Source organism: Cnephaeus nilssonii, assembly GCF_951640355.1.
Source record: "Cnephaeus nilssonii genome assembly, chromosome: 10".
In the NCBI taxonomy this organism is placed as follows: domain Eukaryota; kingdom Metazoa; phylum Chordata; class Mammalia; order Chiroptera; family Vespertilionidae; genus Cnephaeus; species Cnephaeus nilssonii.
This window is the reverse complement of record NC_137081.1, coordinates 53,647,544-53,667,842: the sequence shown is the minus strand read 5'-3', so window position 1 is coordinate 53,667,842 and position 20,299 is coordinate 53,647,544. Positions and strand designations below refer to the sequence as shown.

The following is a 20,299-nucleotide window of genomic DNA, read 5'->3' as shown; positions in this document are numbered from 1 at the left end:
ACATCAACATAAATTGAAACTGCCATAGAAGATATTATTGAAGAGATGTGACTTGACTTTCACTATACTCCTTTCTGCTTTCTCTTTCACTACAAATAATATATGTAAAGTCATTAGCACAGTTCCTGCCATAGGTGCTTAATAAATTGTGAGTTGTTATTCTTATCATAATTGTTCTGATAATTTCTTCTCAACATTCCCTAACTGGTGCAACATAATGTTTGAAAACCATGAATCCAATCTATAGTCATCAGTCAAATTACCCACCAGTGGTCCTTAGTTGTAATTATGCATCAGAGTCACACATTTAGCTTTTTATTTTTTATTTTATTTTTTTTAAATATATTTTATTGATTTTTTACAGAGAGGTAGAGAGAGGGATAGAGAGTTAGAAACATCGATGAGAGAGAAACATCGATCAGCTGCCTCCTGCACACCCCCTACTGGGGATGTGCCCGCAACCAAGGTACATGCCCTTGACCGGAATTGAACTTGGGACCTTTCAGTCTGCAGGCCGACGCTCTATCCACTGAGCCAAACCGGTTTTAGCCACATTTAGCTTTTTAAAAACATTGATGCTCAAAGCTTGTCTTCGAAGTACTAAATAAAGTCTATGAAAATAAAACCTAGGCTTCTATATTTATAAAAAGCTTTCCAAGTGAATCTGATGGGCAGCCAAATGGAGAACTGCTGCTTTACATGGTGATGAATTCTGAATTTATTTCTCTATTCTACATTTTAACCTCTGTTTAGTGTTTCAGACATTGCATCATGATAGACATCTCTACTCATTTATCTTATAAATATCTCAAACTTGGCATATACCAAATGAAACTTATTATTTTCTCTTCAAAAGTTCTTTATCTTTCCTGGCATGATGACCTCATAATCATTTTCAATCACTTTATCCCAACCTTAAATCCAATTACTCATCAAATTTGTAGATTGTTTTTCCTAAGGAGTCTAAAATTTACACCTTCTTTCCCCATTGTCTTGACCTCAGTGTGAGATCACATTCATTTTTCTCCTGGACTAATTTCTTAATTAGTATTTTTTTTTCTTCTTCCTATCACCTATTCCCAAAGCAACCTACTCCCCACTCAGCTGCCAGAGTATGGTTTCTGAAATTGAAACCAGAAACTGACATTTCACTACTTAAATTCCCCCATTACCTTCAGAATAATTCTCAGAGTTAAGAACATACAGTATTTGTTTCTTTTTTTGACTTATTTTATTTAGTATAATGCCTTCTGTGAATGACCCACACCCGGCATGGTTCAGGGTTTGGGATCTGCAGAAGGTGCCGCACGCAAATGAAAGATACAACAAATAATAATTTGGAAATATTGGGGGCCAGGCTGAAAGCTCAGTGCAAGGGAAAGGAATTCCACTGGTGCTCAAGCCTTGCCAACTTTTTATTCACTTGTGGATACACATCTAGCCCTTAGTCAGGCAGGTAATTGTGGTAACAGACAGACTATCCTAAAGGTCAGTAAATATTAGAAAGACTTACCCTGAGACTATTTAGTCAGGAAATTGCTTGAGCCCCCATTGTCTGGACTAAACAATTAGTGCATAGCTCTGGCCCTTGCCAGGGGCTCAAGGGTCACCAGCATTCCGGGATCCTTGTTTACACTTCTCTGATAGTGAAGACAATGGGTGGCTTCCCACAGCCTTCAATGTCTATCTATATTTTGCAAAAGGCAGTATTTCTTTCTTAGGCATGGCTGAATAATATTCCATTGTGTTAATTTTATCTATTTATCTACTGAAAGACTTTGGTTGTTTCTATATCTTGGATATTGTGAATAATGTGGCAATGGACATGGCATGCAGATATCTCTTTGAGATAGTGACTTTATTTCTTTTGGATATATACCCAGAAGCAGGATTTTTGAATCATATGGTAGTTATATTTTTACTTTTTTGAGGAATGAGGAAGTGACATTTAAACAGCCATCTTTAGTTAAACTTAGTTTAAATTCTACTAGTTAGAAAGAGACAGGCTCATTCAAGCCTTTAAAAATGCTCTCCTCTCTGCTTATAATGCTTTTGGCCCCTTATTTCTCCTTGTTTTTGCTTGCCTACTTCTTTCTTATGCCTCAAGGTTTATTTAGATTAAATAAGTTAAACATCACCTCATTTTGAAACATTCTTTCTTCCCTACAGAGTGAATTAGGTTTTTTTTTCTTTTCCCTTTTGTTCTTCTGGGTTCTACTATTTACCTTAATTGAAGCACAATGAATACTGTATTGTCGTCATTGATTTTCCTGTTTGGACTATGAATGGTTTAATGGTGAATGCAGTATTTTTTATTTCTTTATAGCCAACACTAATACAATGCCTGGCACATGGTAATTACTTAATAAGTACATTTTTTTCTTGAATAATAAAATGGGGAATGAGTATGAAATGTTTAAAAAAAATGGCCTAGGTCACTTAGGTAACCATTAGGACTTCATCTTAGCTGAGGTGTATAAATAGACTTGAACCAGACTCTGAAGTGTTTTAAAGTTAAATTAAGGAATTTTAGATTTTATGTTTAATATAATACCTTTGTAGTGTAGCATATTGGCTAAGAGTATTGACCTTGGTTCAAACTCAGTCTCTGCTTCCTAGTAGCTGAAGATTCCTGGGAAAGTATTGTTATGCCCAGAGTTCAGGGTCCCCAATAATCAACCACCAGGGAGCCTTTTCTCCGATGCAAAAGCAAAGAGTCTTTATTCAAACCCGGGTTTGGCTCCCAGCCTCCTCCTGACACAGCAGTGGGGCAAGAGAGAGAACCCCGGGGGAGGGGTAGTTTATAAAGGGTTGGTCATTTGGGTGGGCTTAGGGAAGTGACGTGGGTTACAGAGATTGCTTAATTTGGACTGAGTCTACTTCTCTACACTCCTATTGGCAGGTTTATGCAACTGTTACATTCTCGCGGTTTTCTAAGAAAAAGGAGTCATATACATAGTTACACAGGATGGAGGGTACAGTACATTTTGTGCTGGCCTGCTCTGCCCTTTCAGTATCTTATCCTCTTTAAGTCTCAGAATACTCATCTGTTTTGAATATTTTTAATGAGTAAATGTATGTAAAGTTCTAGTACTTTGCCTGTCACATTGTAAACTTTACAATGAATATTACTTGTTATTTTTACTGCAATTATAGCATTATTAAAAGAGATGGAAAAGCACACAATGAAATAGAAATATATTCCATGTTCATGGATTGGAATAATCAAAATAGTTAAAATGGCTATATTACCCAAAGCAATATATAGATTTAATACATCAAAGTCCCAATGTCATTTTTTTAAGGAAGTATAACAAAAAATTATGGAACCACAAAAGACCCCAAGAGCCAAAGCAATCCTGAGATAAAAGAAGAAAGTGAGGTATCACACTACTTGACTTCAAATTATACTACAGAGCTATGATAATCAAAACAGCATGGTATTGGCAGAAAAACAGACACACAGAACAATGGAACAGAATTGAGAGCCCAGAAATAAAAGCATAGCTGTATGAGCAAATACTTTTTTGACAAAGGAGCCAAAAACACACAATGGAGAAAAGAATGCCTCTTCAATAAATGGTGATGGGAGCATTGAAAAGCCACACTCAAAAGAATAAGTTAGATTACCATTTGTCATGAATTCAAAATGGGTCAAATAACTAAATATAAGATCCAAACAGTAAAGTACATGGAAGAATGTATGGGTAATAAACTTATGGAGCTTGGTATTAGAGAACATTTGATGAATTTGATCCCAAGGGGAAGGCAAAAATAAATGAATGGGACTATATAAAACTAAAAAGTTTCTGCACAGCAAAAGAAACCAAAACAAAACAAAAAGGCAACCAACTGAATGGGAGTTGATATTTGTAAACAACAGCTCTGACAAGGGGTTAATATCCAAACTATATAAAGAACTCATACAACTCAACACCAAACAAACAATCCAATTAAAAAATGGACAAAGGACCTGAACAGATACCTCTCCCAAGAAGACATACAAATGGCCATCATATATATGAAAAGATGTTCAACTTCACTAGCTATTAGGGAAGTGCAAATCAAAACTACAATGAGACACCACTTCACACCTGATAGAATGGCTATTATTAACAAGTGTTGGAGAGGTTGTAGAGAAAAAGGAACCCTCATTCACTGCTGATGGAAATGTAAACTGGTACAATCACTATGGAAAAGAGTATGGCAGTTCCTCAAAAAACTAAGAATAGAGTTATCATATACTAGTAAAAGCAATTCCTCTAAAGGGTTTCTACCTAAAAAACTTGAAAACATTTATTCACAAAGATTTATGCACCCCTATGTTCATTATAGCATTATTCACAGTGGCCAAGACATGAAAAGAACCAGTGTCCTTTAATAGATGATTGGATAAAGAAGATATGATACATATACATGGTGTCCCCTACCCCAAATATACACACTTTAACAGCTGATAGCTCAATTTTACAAATTAAATGTATTTAAATAAACACTGCTTTTATAATTATTCAAAGTGTGTATATACATTTCCAATGATTTAATACATGCTATTATGAATTAAAATTGTGTTTTAGTTTATTTGTTTGATCAAGCAAGCCATCAGTGACTTTGGTGAAAATAAATTCCTTTCTTTCTTTCTTTCTTTCTTTCTTTCTTTCTTTCTTTCTTTCTTTCTTTCTTTCTTTCTCTCTCTCTCTCTCTCTCTCTCTCTCTCTCTCTCTCTCTCTCTTTCTTTCCTTCTTTTTTTCTTTCTTTGAAAAGTCCTGCCACAGAGCCTTCTTTTTTATATTTTATTTTATTGATTTTTTTGACAGAGAGGAAAAGAGAAATAGTTAGAAACATTGATGAGAGAGAAACATCGATCAGCTGCCTCCTGCACACCCTCTGCTGGGGATGTGCCCACAACCAAGGTACATGCCCTTGACCGGAATCGAACCTGGGACCCTTCAGTCTGTAGGCCAAGGCTCTATCCACTGAGCCAAACTGTTAGGGCACAAATGCCTTTCTTTAGTCTAATCTCTTTTGATTCCCCATAGTGCCTTCTCATTGCTTCCCATTTCAAATCTAATTTCATTTTTTCCATGTTTAGGGTATTTTTATTTTCTTTCTCTATGTTCATTGAAGTTTTAGGTAAATAGGAAATTTAAGAGCACAAGGGTTTTGTTTTTTGTTTTTATTCTTTATTAGCTCTAAAATGGCAAATAAATAAAGCAGCCTTTCCCCATTTCCTCTCCCACATTTTTGGTATTTGTATAATTAGGAAAATCACTTTGTTTAAAGTGGCTGTTAAATGTAATAAAAGTCAAATTTTTAGTAAACTGCATGCCTAAGATTTCTACCATTTTATTAATGATACTAGAGGCCCGGTGCACGAAATTCGTGCACAGAGGGGGGTTGTCCCTCAGCCCAGCCTGTACCCTCTCCAATCTGGGATCCCTCTCACAATCCAGGACTGCTGGCTCCCAACTGCTTGCCTGCCTGCCTTCCTGATTGCCCCTAACCGCTTCTGCCTGCCAGCCTGATCACCCCCTAACCACTCTGCTGCCAGCCTGTTTGCCCCCAACTTCCCTCCTCTGCCGGCCTGGTTACCCCTAACTGCCCTCTCCTGCAGGGTTGATCACCTCCAACTGCCCTCCCTTGCAGGCCTGGTCCTTCTCAACTGCCCTACCTTGCAGGCCGGGTGCCTCCCAACTGCCCTCTCCTGCTGGCCATCTTGTGGTTGCCATCTTGTGTCCACATGGGGGCAGGATCTTTGACCACATGGGGGCAGCTATATTGTGTGTTGTAGTGATGATCAATCTGCATAGTACTCTTTTATTAGATAGGATGACATTTCTTTCTTTCTTTTTTTTTTATCCTCACCTGAGTATATGTTTCCATTGACTTTTAGAGAATGTGAAAGAGAAAGGGAAAGACAGAGAGAAACATCAAAGTGAGAGGAATACTTAGATTGCTTGCCTCCTTCCTGAGCCCTGACCTGGGCCCCAGCCAGGGAGGAGCCTGCAACTTAGGTACATGCCCTTGATCAGAATCTAACCTGGACTCTGCGGTTGGCAAACCTAGACATTATCCACTGAGCCAAACCGTGTAGGGCAGGACATGACATTTCTTAGCCCTCCAGCAGCGGACCTTCATTTTTTTCTCCAGGAGTGTGGTGGAAAAGCCCTAGATCACTTTTTTGGATTCTTATACCCAAGTTACTAAGAATATTACCAGTGGCATACAGGGAGCTTAGCCAATGAGTGGTCAGAAAAGGTATTTCCTCTGTAGTTCACACCTATCTCCTGTGATCTCCGGCTCCACCCCTGCCAAGGCCTAAAGCCTCCAGCCCTGGGCAGGGACCCCCAGCTGGCTCTGATCGCCCTGCTCTAGCCCCAGCCAAGGCCGCAAGCCTCTGTTTGAGGCTCGGGCCCTGGGCAGGGACCCCCAGCTGGTTCCAATTGCCCACAGACACCCACAGCTGGTTCTATCGCCCGGCTCCACCCACGGCCAAGGCTGCAAGCCTCTAGGCTTGGGCTCTGGGCAGGGACCCCCAGCTGGCTCCGATCGCCCACAGGGGACCCCAGCTTGCTCTGATTGCCAGGCTCCGCCCCAGCGGCCAAGGCCGCAAGCCTCTGGCAGAGGCTTGGGCTCTGGGCAGGGACCCCCACCTAGCTCGGATCACCTGCAAGGGACCCCAGCTGGCTCCGCTGGAGGGCTCCACCCCAAGCCAAGGCCTAAAGCCTCTGGCTGAGGCTTGGGCACTGGGCAGGGACCCCCAGCTGGTTCCAATCACCTGCAGGGACCCCCAGCTGGCTCCGCTCGTGGGCTCCACCCCCAGCCAAGGCCTAAAGCCTCTGGCAGAGGCTTGGGCTCTGGGCAGGGACCCCCAGCTGGCTCCGATCGCCCTCAGGGGACCCCAGCTGGCTCTGATCGCCAGGCTCCGATCACCAGGCTCCGCCACAACGGCCAAGGCTGCAAGCCTCTGGCCAAGGCTCGGGCTCTGGGCAGGACCCCCAGCTGGCTCTGATCTCCCCGCTCCGCCCCCATCCAATGCCGCAAGCCTCTGTTTGAGGCTCGGCCCCTGGGCAGGGACCCCCAGATGGCTCTATCCCCCAGTCCATCCAAGGCCAAGGCCTCAAGCTTCTGTTTGAGGCTTGGGCCCTGGTCAGGGACCCCCCCAGCTGGCTCCAATCACCGCAGGGGACCCCAGCTGGTTCCAGTGGCCCAGCTCCACCCCCAGCCAATGCCGCAAGCCTCTGGCTGAGGCTCGGGCCCTGGACAGGGACCCCCAGCTGGCTCCGATCACCTGCAGGGGACCCCAGCTGGCTCTGATCACCTGTGGGGGACCCCTGCTGGCTCTGATCTTCCCCTCTGATCTTCGGCTCCAATATCCCAGTTCCAATAACTGCTCTCCGAGGCTGCAGCCATCTTGGTTAGGTGTATTTGCATATTCCCTTTCTGATTGGCCAGTGGGCATGGCCGGTGGGTGTGGCTTGTGAGTGTAGCAGAGTGATGATCTGCATATTACTGTTTTATAGATAGGATGATAAAACATATCACTTATCCACAATTACTGAGGTTAAAGGAAAAATATCACTGAACTTTACTTTTAAAATTACTTCTTTTCATTGCTTTTCTTATCATTGAAGTTCATCTTATAATGTTTTATTTATCTTATTCCTCAGTACCATTTTAGTTATCTAAAAATATTTTGAAATTTTCTTATTTACTCAAGCCATAATACCTTACAAATATTATTTAATTAATCCCTCTCTGACTTGGTTTGTTGGCTTTCTTATATTAGGAATCTTCTTTCCATTTCCAGTTTGCAAATTATTGACTATTGAAGTTCAAATCACCTATAAATCATTAAAATGCAGGCAATAGGGTATTATTTGTTTAAATAATTTGTATAATTGATTACTATGTATGTAGGCCAACTCAGGACTGTCCCAATTTATGATGAGAAGGCTAAATACTTGTGTACTACTCTAATTTTTAAGATTCTGACAAGTTATAAAGAACAAGTCTTTATTCATAATGCAAAAGGTAAACATTGCTAATTTTATTTTAAAATGTATATGTATATCTTTGCCCTGACCGGTTTGGCTCTGTGGATAGAGCGTCAGCCTGCAGACTCAAGGGTCCCAGGTTCGATTCCGGTTAAGGGCATGTACCTTGGTTGCGGGCACATCCCTAGTGGGGAGTGTGCAGGAGGCAGCTGATCGATGTTTCTCTCTCATCGATGTTTCTAACTATCTATCCCTCTCCCTTCTTCTCTGTAAAAAAATCAATAAAATATATTTTAAAAAATGTATATGAATATCTTTATTTCCTTTTTATAATGGATACTAATATGACTTCTACAAGTTTACAATATGTCAGTAAAAACATCAGGGTTTTGGATGGCAAGAAAGGAGAAGGGTATTGATATATGAGAGGATTACAAATGTTATCATCTTAGGCTAAAGCACAGATAGGTATTTAGATAAAAAAAAGTGATTGTTACACTGATGTGAAAATAGCTTAATATAAAAATTCAAGTATTGTTCAACTAGAAAGGATCTTTTTTCCCCCTTACTGTTTTGAAAATATGTCATTCTGTAGTTTCACATGATAGGTATAGGTGTGAATTGTCTTTTAATTCCTGTTTGTGATTCATTGTGATTACTGAATCCAAGGATTCATGTTGTCTATCATATTCACCTATTATTTTCAACCAGTACTCCTTCTCATTTTCTCTACTCTTAACTTTAGAACTTCCAATTAGGTATATGTTAGACTTTATCATATTATCCTCCATTTAAAAATATCAGCATATTTTTCATATTATCATTCTGTTTTATATTCTGTGTAACTTTTTCAGATCTTTCCCCAGTTTTCTAATTCTTATATAATTTTTCAATCTACTGTTTTACCTATCCATGAAGTATTTAATTTTAAGAATTATGTATATCATTGTGTGTTATACTTAACATGAGGTCTATAAGCTCTTTGTGGGAAAGAATCATGCCTTACTGAATTTTGCAGCTCCAATAGTAGAAATAATAATATAAATATTATTTATGGAGAACTTAACACATGCTTGGCAGACTCAAGAACTTTATATCTTTTAATAAGTTACTCAAGATACAGAGAAATTACAGAAGATGCCTAAGTGAAGTGAAACAAAATTTCAATCCAGGTAGTATGCAGCTCCATATACCTCTCAGCATTTACCCAACACCGACTTTTTTGACCTCCTAAAAGGGAGCATCAGCAGCAGAGGGGTAGGTCAGATCTGTAAAACTTGTACTTGAACATCAAACAAGCTCATGGGGATGTATCAGATGCTTAAGGAAGAAAGGACATAGCAGGATAAATGAGAAGGCCTATCATAAGACAGATGGAGACTCATAGGGCACTTATGAGCAAGCAACATGAAGAGGCTAAAGACAGCATGAGGCAGAAGTAGCAGCAGTTAACATCATTTTCTGGTTATAAAATTTGGTAAATAGGCAGAACTGAGGCTCTAGAAGGATTTTTAAGAGCAAGATAAGAATCAGGTCCAGAATTCAAAACATATCTAGAGGATCAGGTGGGCAAACAAGGCAGGAACTCAATTGTGAGGTATCACAACCCTTTGAAATACTTTTGGCTAATTAAAACTGTTCCTAATTTCTCAAACACCTTTTATCCTTAACTATCAGATGCTAAGCGCTCTAGGAGAGAACATATTCTTTAGGTCACAGTGACAGTAATAAAGTACAATACTGTATGTTGTGCTGATGTTACTTCTGAGCCAGAATCAGCTTAGTATTGGAAGACTTTCACCCCTGAACCTTTCAACGCTGAACTTGACTCTGGAGTATTTCATGTCAACCAATGAACTTCCCTGACCTAACTGTGTACTCCTTGGCTGGTCTTTTTTTATTTTTAATTTAAATTATTTATTGTTTAAAGTATTACACAAGTCCCCTTTTTCCCCCATTGACCTCTCCCCTACTGCCCCCACACCCCAGCACATGCTCTCCCCCCGCCCCCGTTTATGTTCATTGGTTATGCTCATATGCATGCATACAAGTCCTTTGGTTGATCTCTTTACCCTGGCTGGTCTTTAAAGCTTGTTTGGGTGGAGTTTTCCAAGTAAATGAGATTTTAAAAAATCTTGAAGTTTTTACATGATGATTTATAATGCCTTCTTAGTTCTATTCCTATGATAGAGGGTTTTACTCTCCAATTCTTATTCTCAGTTCTATTTTTTCTTATATGTGTAAAAATGAAATAACACATTTACTTTGCATAAGTAAATGAAACTTAATTGCCACCTCCCCAATTAGGTACTTTAGAAAGGAACTCAACTGCTTTTATTAAAAATACATAGGAAAGGAGATAGAGTGGTTTATTGGGCTACTTTAGAATAGATATATTTTATGTGATTGAATTAGTATAGTATATATGATAGATTTAAGTTATATTACTGGAGGTGGTATAATCTATATTTAGGGTAGATGCTAGATTTTAAATACCTAATTTCAAAGTAATATGCTAGTAAAAATAGATGGGTTCATTTATTTTTTGAAAATATAACATACTTAGTGAAATCCAAAGTTATGCTTGACTTATGCTTAGATTTAGGTCAGCTAGTATTTCCTTGAGCTCCTATGATAAGCTAATCTCTGAACTGATACTTTCATATCTAATGTCCTATGTAATACAGTCTAATATAATTAGAGGTTAAAGCATGACCTTTTATATTGGTATAATACTTTAGTTTACATGGGGAAAAAAGGAATGCCTCTAGAATAAATATGGAAGCACATGTAGTATATTAACATTGAATCTAAATGTTAATGCTCAATTTTCTTAATTTCATAATTAAAAATAAAAGGTAATGAGGATATGGCCAAGAAAACTAAGAAGTAAAATTCCTGCATTTATTTGGTAATGACAAAAAGGTAACTTCTATAGATTACATAATGGATTCATATGTTGACTATTAACATCAAATCTATGAGTTAATATCAGTTTCTTAATTTCATAATTGAAAATAAAAGGTAATGGGATGAATGAGAAAAACAAGAAGTTAAACTTCTGTATCTTAGTTATTGAAATAGGTAGTAAAAACACGTTGTATTAAAGCAGAGCATGTAAATAATGTGGCGAAATCTTATGTGTAGAAAATACATGCTTTAACGTTAGTGAAATGAATACCTTAGTTTTCTGTGAAATATTTTAATATTAATGAGAAATGACAAGTTTGGAGGCTTTGTAAATAATAAACACTTTTAAAACTAGCTCTCAGGCCATGCTTATAAAATACATTTGTCTATATATTTCTACTACTCGTCCTATGTCATTATCTCTCATTGGCTGAACTCAGTTGGAAGGTAGAAGCAACGGGGCCTGATGATGCAATCCATAAAGATAGAGCGTGGATAAGCGTGGAAAGTGAATCTGTAATGGCTAGTGGAGAATATATAGCACATCATATTTTCCAATACCCAATATCTAACAAAAAGGCAGTAAAGTGGTTGCTTTAAAAATTGTTATGACAAATACTTTTAGGGAAGAAAATTCTGAATTGAAAACAAACTGCTTTCTTCTCTATTAATCCATTCTCAAGTGAGATGAGACTTATTAAAAGGATATGAAAAAGTTAATCTTCCTGCTCATGGGATTGCTGTTATATTTTGACTTATAAAACTAGAAAAGTTTATTTTGTTGAAGACTGTGCTCAAGAGTTCTGATAAGTCAGAAAAAATGCATTTTTATATGTATTCACAGAGAGCTTATTGATATTTACAAACAATCCTAGAATAAATTGTTATGTTTTTTTAAAAATATTTTAACACTTAAATGTGCAGGCCCATATTAATTGCTCTTTTAAGAGAGAGTGTACTGGTTCAAGGTCACTTCATATGTGAGAGTTGAGTAGAAAGCGTTTTTTTTCCCTGCTATTTATAATAATTGTTCAGTTAAAATAATAACAACAAAACTCTTTCCTTTAAAAACTTTTTTAGAGGATATATATTTCTAATTTACATTTATAAACATCCAAGTTCAATATGACAATGTCCTAATGTTTAGAAGTAATCAAATTTTAGAAAATTATAGAATACATTTGGGTTATGCCAATTACATAGAGTGTGTCTTTAAAATAGCTGAATATAAATTCAATTTAGTAATAAGCAGGGTTTAACTAGAAAGGATAGTATATAATGCTATATTTTCCTTGAGAAGGAATGGGAGATACAGAAAACTAAGTCAAAATAGATTAGGAAAAGATGTGTGGTATATGCCATTACAATAATATGTCCTTAAACTTAACATGGCAGAAACTTCAGAAATTAAAAATATTGATTTGAAGACTAAAGTATTATTTTTTTGTTAGAGGCTTATGTAAATGGATTAAGATGTGATTTCTGTGTGAGTTAGTTACTGTTTCTCAGTCTCAGAGCCATAGTCTCTACCAGTGATTTTCAAATTGCAGGCTACAATTCATTTTTAAGTCCTGAAATAGATTTAATAAATAATGACTGGTATTTTTAAATGAAATAGAATATCCTGTAATAGAAAATATCAGGACACATTGTTTATAGTAAGGGTAAGTGTTCATTTGTGAAACGTTTTTTTTTTGGTTACATATATGTAAATATGTGATTGTGTTGAACTATATATCACAATGGGTAATGTCCAAAAATTTTTAAAGATTGTTCTATCTTATTTACTGAGAGGCAATATAACACATTTTGTGAGAGGCAATATAACACATTTATGTGTCTCTCCCTGTACAGTGCTAAAATTTGTTCCTAAATGAATAAAAATACATAGAAATTAGGCTATACTAATGTATTTGATTTTCAACAAATCTAAAGAGATTAACAGTACAAAATGAAATAAAAATTTATTTTACTGGTGTATTGGGTTTACAACATAGACTGGCACCCCGTGATGTATGTCCCTCTTAATTCCTGTCATCACACCCCATGTTTACCTGGTAATGTGGTGGAAGGGAAATACCCTATTAAAAAGTTTTGAATAATATTGAAATGACCTTGGGAACTATAAACAAAGTGGATGAATCTCAGTATGTATATCAGTATTAATTTGTGTAGAGAATTTTCAGCCTAAAAGATCATTCATTTGATGTATCTATGAAACATCCAGAGAGTATTTAAAGGGAATAATGTATAGGAAACAAAAAATGAGTCACTTACATTGAGTTACATTCATATTCTAGCTTCTAGTTCTTGTTATTTCAAAGAAATATTTAAACAGATCACTTCTGCTTACAATGTTATAGTAATTAAAAAATTACCATTTCCTATTTAGACCCCCCTCTGCTCTTCTTCAAAATTTCATTTTATCTCAGTATTTTTACATTAGCTAATCAATAGAATATCTTTTGTATGTGAGCAGTATACATATTTTATATAAATACAGACAAAATTATTTGTATCAGTTAAAAAAGGATTCAGGTCTTGAAGTCAAAATTCTACAGGGAGAAAACATCTTATTATATTCTATATAAAGCTTTCCATTTTGCAATTGTTTTAAGAGAAACATTGTAAAATCTAGTGGAATAGTCTTTGTAAAATCTAGTGGAATAGTCTTCCTTCTGACCTTTGAACATGGATGCATAATTAGCTTTTTGCATTTATCTTAACAACACTCCAGAGGTCAGAGATGCATTCCAATGTGACATATATTTGAATATATCTCACACAGAGGATAAGTTCGATTTGTAAATATATCAAGAATAGATTCTAAATAGGCTGAAACTTGCATTTGTTTGGTTCAGGAATATTATATAAATACCATCTTTAGTTTTTTCTATTGCTATTATTGCTCAAACCAACAGATATTTAAAATTTTGCAAAATAGAAGAGCAATGGGCTCTGAATTGTATCTTCATTTTCATTTTTCTCTCATTTATGGTGTAAGTGTCATTAACTCTGATTTCAAACACTGTGCCCTGAACTGTCTCAGTTCACATTTTCAGAAAGATAAAGGACTACAGGGTTTCAAATATGCCCTGGTACTATATACAATGATAGGCTTAGAAATAGATAGGTGTTACCAATCATATAAATGTTGGAAGTAATCTGCATTTTGCTTCATTTAGTATTTTGTATTTTGTGTATTTCTGCATGGTAAAAATGAACTATATTCACCGTTCTCCCCATTATTTTGAGAATCAAATCAGTGGGCATATTGTTTTGAGTATGTATAATATGCATATGCTAGAACCTTTGCCCAGCCATTCTAAATAGGTTAAAAAAAAAAAAAGAAACTGAATGAAAGTTTAATGCACATGACTGTACTTTACAGTTTAGTTTGAATAAAATGCATTATACTGAAACAAAATAATTAGAGTTGTAGTTTACCTAATAATTGCTACTAATTGCTTTCAAGGGATTAGACCCCTCCAACCCCATTTTTAATGGCAATGGAATTATGTCACTCTACCATAGCATGAGTGGTGTTAATGCTAATGATTTTTATATTTTCCATCTGTAGTTCAAAATGTCATCTTGTTAACAAGAATTCTTTATCAGAGATAGAAATGCATACTAAATCAACAAGATAATTGTTTATTTTCCATTTTTTATATCCCTAACAAATGATGCCAACTAGAATGTTTGTCTTCAATTTCATGGAAAAATCAAATGCTATTTGATTTCTAAATATGTGGCCAAATTAATTTTATCCTCCTCCTTAAATTAACACTTGGTAATCAAATAGAATAGTCATATACAAATAGTTTTAACTGACTAAATTAAAACTCTAAAATATTAGATCATATTACAAGTTTATTTTCTGTTGTCTATGAGTGCTTCCTTGTTTTTTCTTATTTGTTCATTTGTTGCTTTCAGTTTTAAATCCCACATATGAGTAAAATCACATGGTTTTTTACTTTTTCTGACTTATTTGCTTAGCATGATATTCTCAAGATCCATCCATGCTGTCACAGTGGCAATATTTCATAGACACAGACAATAGTATAGTGGTTACCCGAGGAAAAGGGGGGTAGAAAGGCTAGTAAAGGCTAATGGGAGGATGGGGGAGGCAAATATATGGTGGCAGAAGGAAATTTGACTTTGGGTGGCAAACACTCAAAGCAAAATATAGAGAATGTATCATAGAATTGTACACTTGAAACCTATATAATTTTATTAATCAATGTCACTGCAACAAATTTAATTAAAAATGTTGGAAGCAAAAAATACTTGGAGCTTCTAACTTTAAAAATATCTTTATTAATTTTAATCATTGTTATTTCTTTAACAGACATATTTTGCAAGTAAATAGTATTTTTATCTCTGAAAAACTTTTATTTTCTGAAAGTAAGAAAAATATATGTATTTCCATTTAGTCTTCCTTTTTCCCATTCTACAGAGAAATGATGAAGAGGCAGTTGTGGATAGGGGTGGAACTCGCTCTATTCTCAAAACACACTTTGAGAAAGAAGATTTAGAAGGTAAGACATTTTCCCCACTTGGGATAGCTATTCTTATCTTTGTTTCAAAGAGAAATGTGAAATATGTTACAATGTAGAGAATTGCGACAGTCGATATCAGAATAAAGGTGGCAGTGGCTGTGGTTGTTTTGGTGCAGCTGCAACGCCAATAGGCAGACCTGGAAAAGTAAGAACATTCTTTGGCAGACATTTACTGAACCTCTACTATATTCCAGGCACTGTGCTGTGCTCCAATATTTTAATATTCCTTGTTTCAAAGAGTTACAGTCAACTGGGGAATGAAAAGAAAAAAAAAATGATGTCAGACTAATAAATGTGGTGGTATGTGAGAGGGGAGAATAGGACAGGAGAGACATCCAACCCAACCTAGTTGTCAGCGTAGGCTGTCACTGGGAGAGTTAAAGACAATGTGGTATTCCAGTTTTACTCAGATATCTAGGAGAAAGAGTGGTTGGAGGCACCATTTGTTTGTGTTCTCTTCAATAAGGAAGAAGGTCAAATACTTCAACAGGGAGGTGGTATATTCTTGGTAGTAACTCTGAAACCAAATTGTACTGGTTTCAAAGGTTAGTTCTGCCTTATTTACTACAGAATCTTCAGCCAGTTAACTTCTCTGCACTGTTAAAATAAGGGTAACAATGGAATGTATTTTCTAAAGTTTTCTTTTTTTAAGAATAAAGAGAAAAATACTTAGAATAGTACCTGACATACGAATTACAATAAGTATTGACAGTTGTCATTATATTGCAATTTAATGTATCCACTACACTACTAGTTCATTTTTATTTTTTAACCCAAAATTATTACTAGTGAGATACAAGATATTTGGTATTTTAAATCTATTGGTTGAAAAGGGAAACCCAGGTAATCTTAAGTAAAACTAATCATAAGTAGCTCCCAATAAACATTGCAGTTGAGAAATAAGAGTTTATTCCCCTTAGTGATTATAATATAACCACATAAATTACCACAATTAAATTCGTTATTCTTAGATTTTATCTTTAGCTACAACAATTAAATAACTGGAGAATTAATATAAAATATTTAGAGACAACTTTCAACAGCTATAGCTACTGTGTGCCTGACATTTTGATTGGGTGCCCAGAAAATACCCAGGTCTGGGAAGGCTATGCTTAAGGATATACATAGTGATTTGCTATGCTTTCCATATTCATTGCACAAATTGAAGGGAGCAAAAAGTTTAAAAACATAAATGTATTATGGATCATAAAATAATTATTTATTAAATTTGAAATGCTATTATATCACTTTTTTTTCCAGCAGCATATTTATCTTCCTACTTATGTTATGTCTTAAGCTATACTTATTTTTACTAAACACACACAAGAATACCTAGTAAACCAAGAAATTAGCCTAAAATATACTCCATTTCAAGGAAAAGCCATCTTGGGTTTAAAGACTATGATGGATAATCCACACATGAATAACTGGAAGTTAACAGTTAATAACCCTATATAATAAAAGGGTAATATGCAAATTGACCCTACCGGTAGAAAAATCAGAACAACTGCTCGACCAGTCACTATGAGGCGCACTGACCACCTCTTGGTCCCTTTCCCTGGCCAGCAGGCTCCGATTGCCTGATGGTGAACAGAGAACCAGGGGTGGGTGACGGCGGGGTCAGGGCCAGCTGTGGGCAGCCAGGGAAGGTGGCCCTGATTGCAGGCCAGGCCTAGGGACTACCCAAGCACGAATTTTGTGCGCTGGGCCTCTAGTATACAAATAATTATAGCAGAATGGTTCGTTTGAATAGAAAATACATAATACAAAAATAATATTTAATAAGGTCACTTTAATTATCATATGAACATGTATTACATACATTTTATTTTATTGGGAATGGTTAGAGAATATGGGTGATAGTACATGATGCTTATTAAAATAGATTTCTGATTGGCAAAACAATTCATAAACCAGATTTTGTTGTTTATAGATGTCTTATAGTGGGTATTTTAACCCCAGTAGTGAATAAGTATGGCTCACTGGTGATTCAAATTAACATCATAGGATGCAAGTATAATGTTACATTTTAGATTTCTGAAGAAAAATAGAAAACACCTTATTTATATTAACTTTCTAAATATTTCTTCTGGTCCCAAACCATACTAAGCAGATTAACATCCTGGCATTTGAGGATGCTATGGAGGATTCTGCTGTGATGCACACAGAGAATTAATCTATTTGTGTTTTCTGGACTCTGAATCAGAAAATAGCACAGGGGCAGTATAATGGATGGCGTGGGTTAGGAAAAATAAACTGGCAGCGTAATATAAGTGGGAGAATGCCAGGTAGAACGGTAGCATTACTGAGGGTAATGGTGGTGGTAGTTTCTCCCTTTGTGTAATTAAAGGACAAGACCAGAGCTCTATTTTGTAAGAGCTTTTTTAGTAATGTAGATAAAACATACCAATAAATATTTATTTTAAATGAAATAGACTTCAGAATTGCTATTGAAGACAAACACAAATCTTCCTTCAATTAAATTTTTATTTATTTGTTTTAATTTTATTTTACTGATATCATCCTATATAATAAAAGCTTAATATGCTAAGTGTCCAACCATTCGTTTGACCATTCGACCGGTCACTATGATGCGCACTGAAAACCAGGGGGCAGATGATCTGACTTGTAGGTTAGCTTGCTGCTGGTGTCCAGCCAATCGGGACTGGGCAAGACGGGTCAGATACAACCTGGAATCCTCCCGCGGTCCCTCCCCAGCTGGCCAACCTCCCGTGTCTCTCTGTGGCCCTGATCGTGCACCAGTGAGGTCCCTCGGCCTGGCCTGCACCCTCTTGCAATCTGGGACTCCTCAGGCATGTCAGAGAGCTGATTTTGGCCTGATCCCCACAGGCCAGGCTTAGGGACCCCACTGGTGCACAAATCTGTGCACCAGGCTTCTAGTTGATATATAACTGTGTAAATTTAAGGTGTATTATATGATGATTTGATACACATAGTTATTGAGAAATAATTAACATAATAAGGTTAGTTAACACATCCATCGCTTTACATAATTACCTTTTTTTGTGTGTGGCAAAGATTTAAGATTTACTCTTTTAGCAACATTCAAGTATGTAATACAGTGTTATTAACTGTAGTCACCATGCTGTATAATAGATCCCCAGAATATACTCATTTTATAACTAGCAGTTTAAAAAGTACCTTTTGACCAGTATCTTGCCATTTCTCCCACCCCCCACCCTGTGGCAACCAACCTTTCAATTAAAATTTTAAATTTGAAAATTACTGTTTCTCAGAACTGTGTATATACTCAGGTAATAAAATTACTGGTATAATTTAATATCCTTAGTACAGCTTGTAGAAATTCCAGGTGGTTAAAAATATCTATAAAATCTCAGGTGAAATATGTTTAATGGAAAATAAATACCTGACCAATATCAACAGTTTGGTGTATATTAGAGTATTTATACATATTACACATTCTGATGAATGATTTGTCAAATGTATAATTTTCTCCTTCTAAACCTATTTATTCTTTATATATATATATATATCTTGTATCATTTCTCTCTTCTCCTCTTATTACATAAAATCAAGAGCATGCAATTTTACTAGATTCTGCTCACTTCCTATTTTTCTAGGAAGAGTAGTCAGAAAATCATGTAGTCAGAAAATACTTTGAATCTATCTCAGGGTGTTTCCTCTCATCCCTTTTTGTTCTTACTGCCTTTGCTCCAATTCTTTCCTTTTCTATATACTGAGTGCTATGTCTTTCTCACCATCTTCCCTTGTTAGTATTGCTAGTATTCTTCCTAAGCATACTTCTGTTTCTGATGGTAAAATGTAGCTAGCAGGATTGAGTCCCTATAGTTAGACCACTTCAGGATCTCGAATAGAGCCAAAATTATTGAGGTTAACCAATTTTCATTTTGGTCTCCCACATTCTTGTGGAACTAGTACTGTTTAAAGAATAAGATTACAAAAGGAATAAGGCATTAATGCCCTTGAAATTCTTTCTTGTACTTACCCTTTAGTACAAGTGCAGTGGATACAGTGACTAGATAAAATACACAATGCTCAGTTAAATTTGAATTTTATTTATTTTTAAAATATATTTTATTGATATTTTACAGAGAGGAAGGGAGAGGGAGAGAAGGTTAGAAACATCGATGAGAGAGAAACACCAATCAGCTGCCTCCTGCGCACCCCCTACTGGGTTGTGCCCGCAACAAGGTACATGCCCTTGACCGGAATTGAACCCGGGACCCTTGAGTCCGCAGGCTGACGCTCCATCCACTGAGCCAAACCGGTCAGGGCTAAATTTGAATTTTAGATAAACAATAAATAACCCTTTAGTATAGGTAGGCCAGGTAATAATTTTTTTATATTTTAAAAATTTCTAAATCTGTCAACCCAGTAGTGGGTGTTATGATGAATCACCAATGTCCCCTCTTAAGACTGAGGCACTTATTTCCACATTTGCCATGGGTGTTGCCTGCAGTTGGTTCACACCTAAATCATTCCCCAGAAATTACATTTAGCTTAAGGGAGCTGCTCCTTGCCTATTGAATTCAATTCATGGTCAGTGAAGGAGTTTAAAGCTCCCTCCCTCTACTCTCATCCCCCCTCAATTTGGTATAACTCTGAAGGGTTGTCTCAGCTTCAGAGCCTCCTATGGAAACTGAGGCCTTCATTGCAGCTTTACCGTAATTCTTTCGCTTCCCAATGCTGCTGCCCATATTTCCTCACAGATGTTATTGCAGGCAGCTCTCTTCAACAAACACTTTGGACACTCCTCAGAGTCTGTTTCCTGAGGAAGCTGACCCACTTATTGATCATTTCCCTGGTCCCTGAACAGTACTAATGGAC

At 36.5% G+C, this 20,299-nt stretch overlaps 1 protein-coding gene across 7 annotated transcripts in view; it reads left to right on the top strand.

Moving 5' to 3' along the window:
* Nucleotides 1-20,299, top strand: part of SLC4A10 (solute carrier family 4 member 10) — a gene marked incomplete at both ends in the record, with an annotated part of 246,251 nt that overhangs the window by 78,727 nt on the left and 147,225 nt on the right. For all 7 annotated transcript variants that reach the window (XM_079782957.1, XM_079782954.1, XM_079782956.1 and 4 more), the window contains one exon: nucleotides 15,367-15,448. In XM_079782957.1, the coding sequence (XP_079639083.1) occupies nucleotides 15,367-15,448 (82 nt within the window). The remainder of the gene's footprint in view (nucleotides 1-15,366; nucleotides 15,449-20,299) is intronic.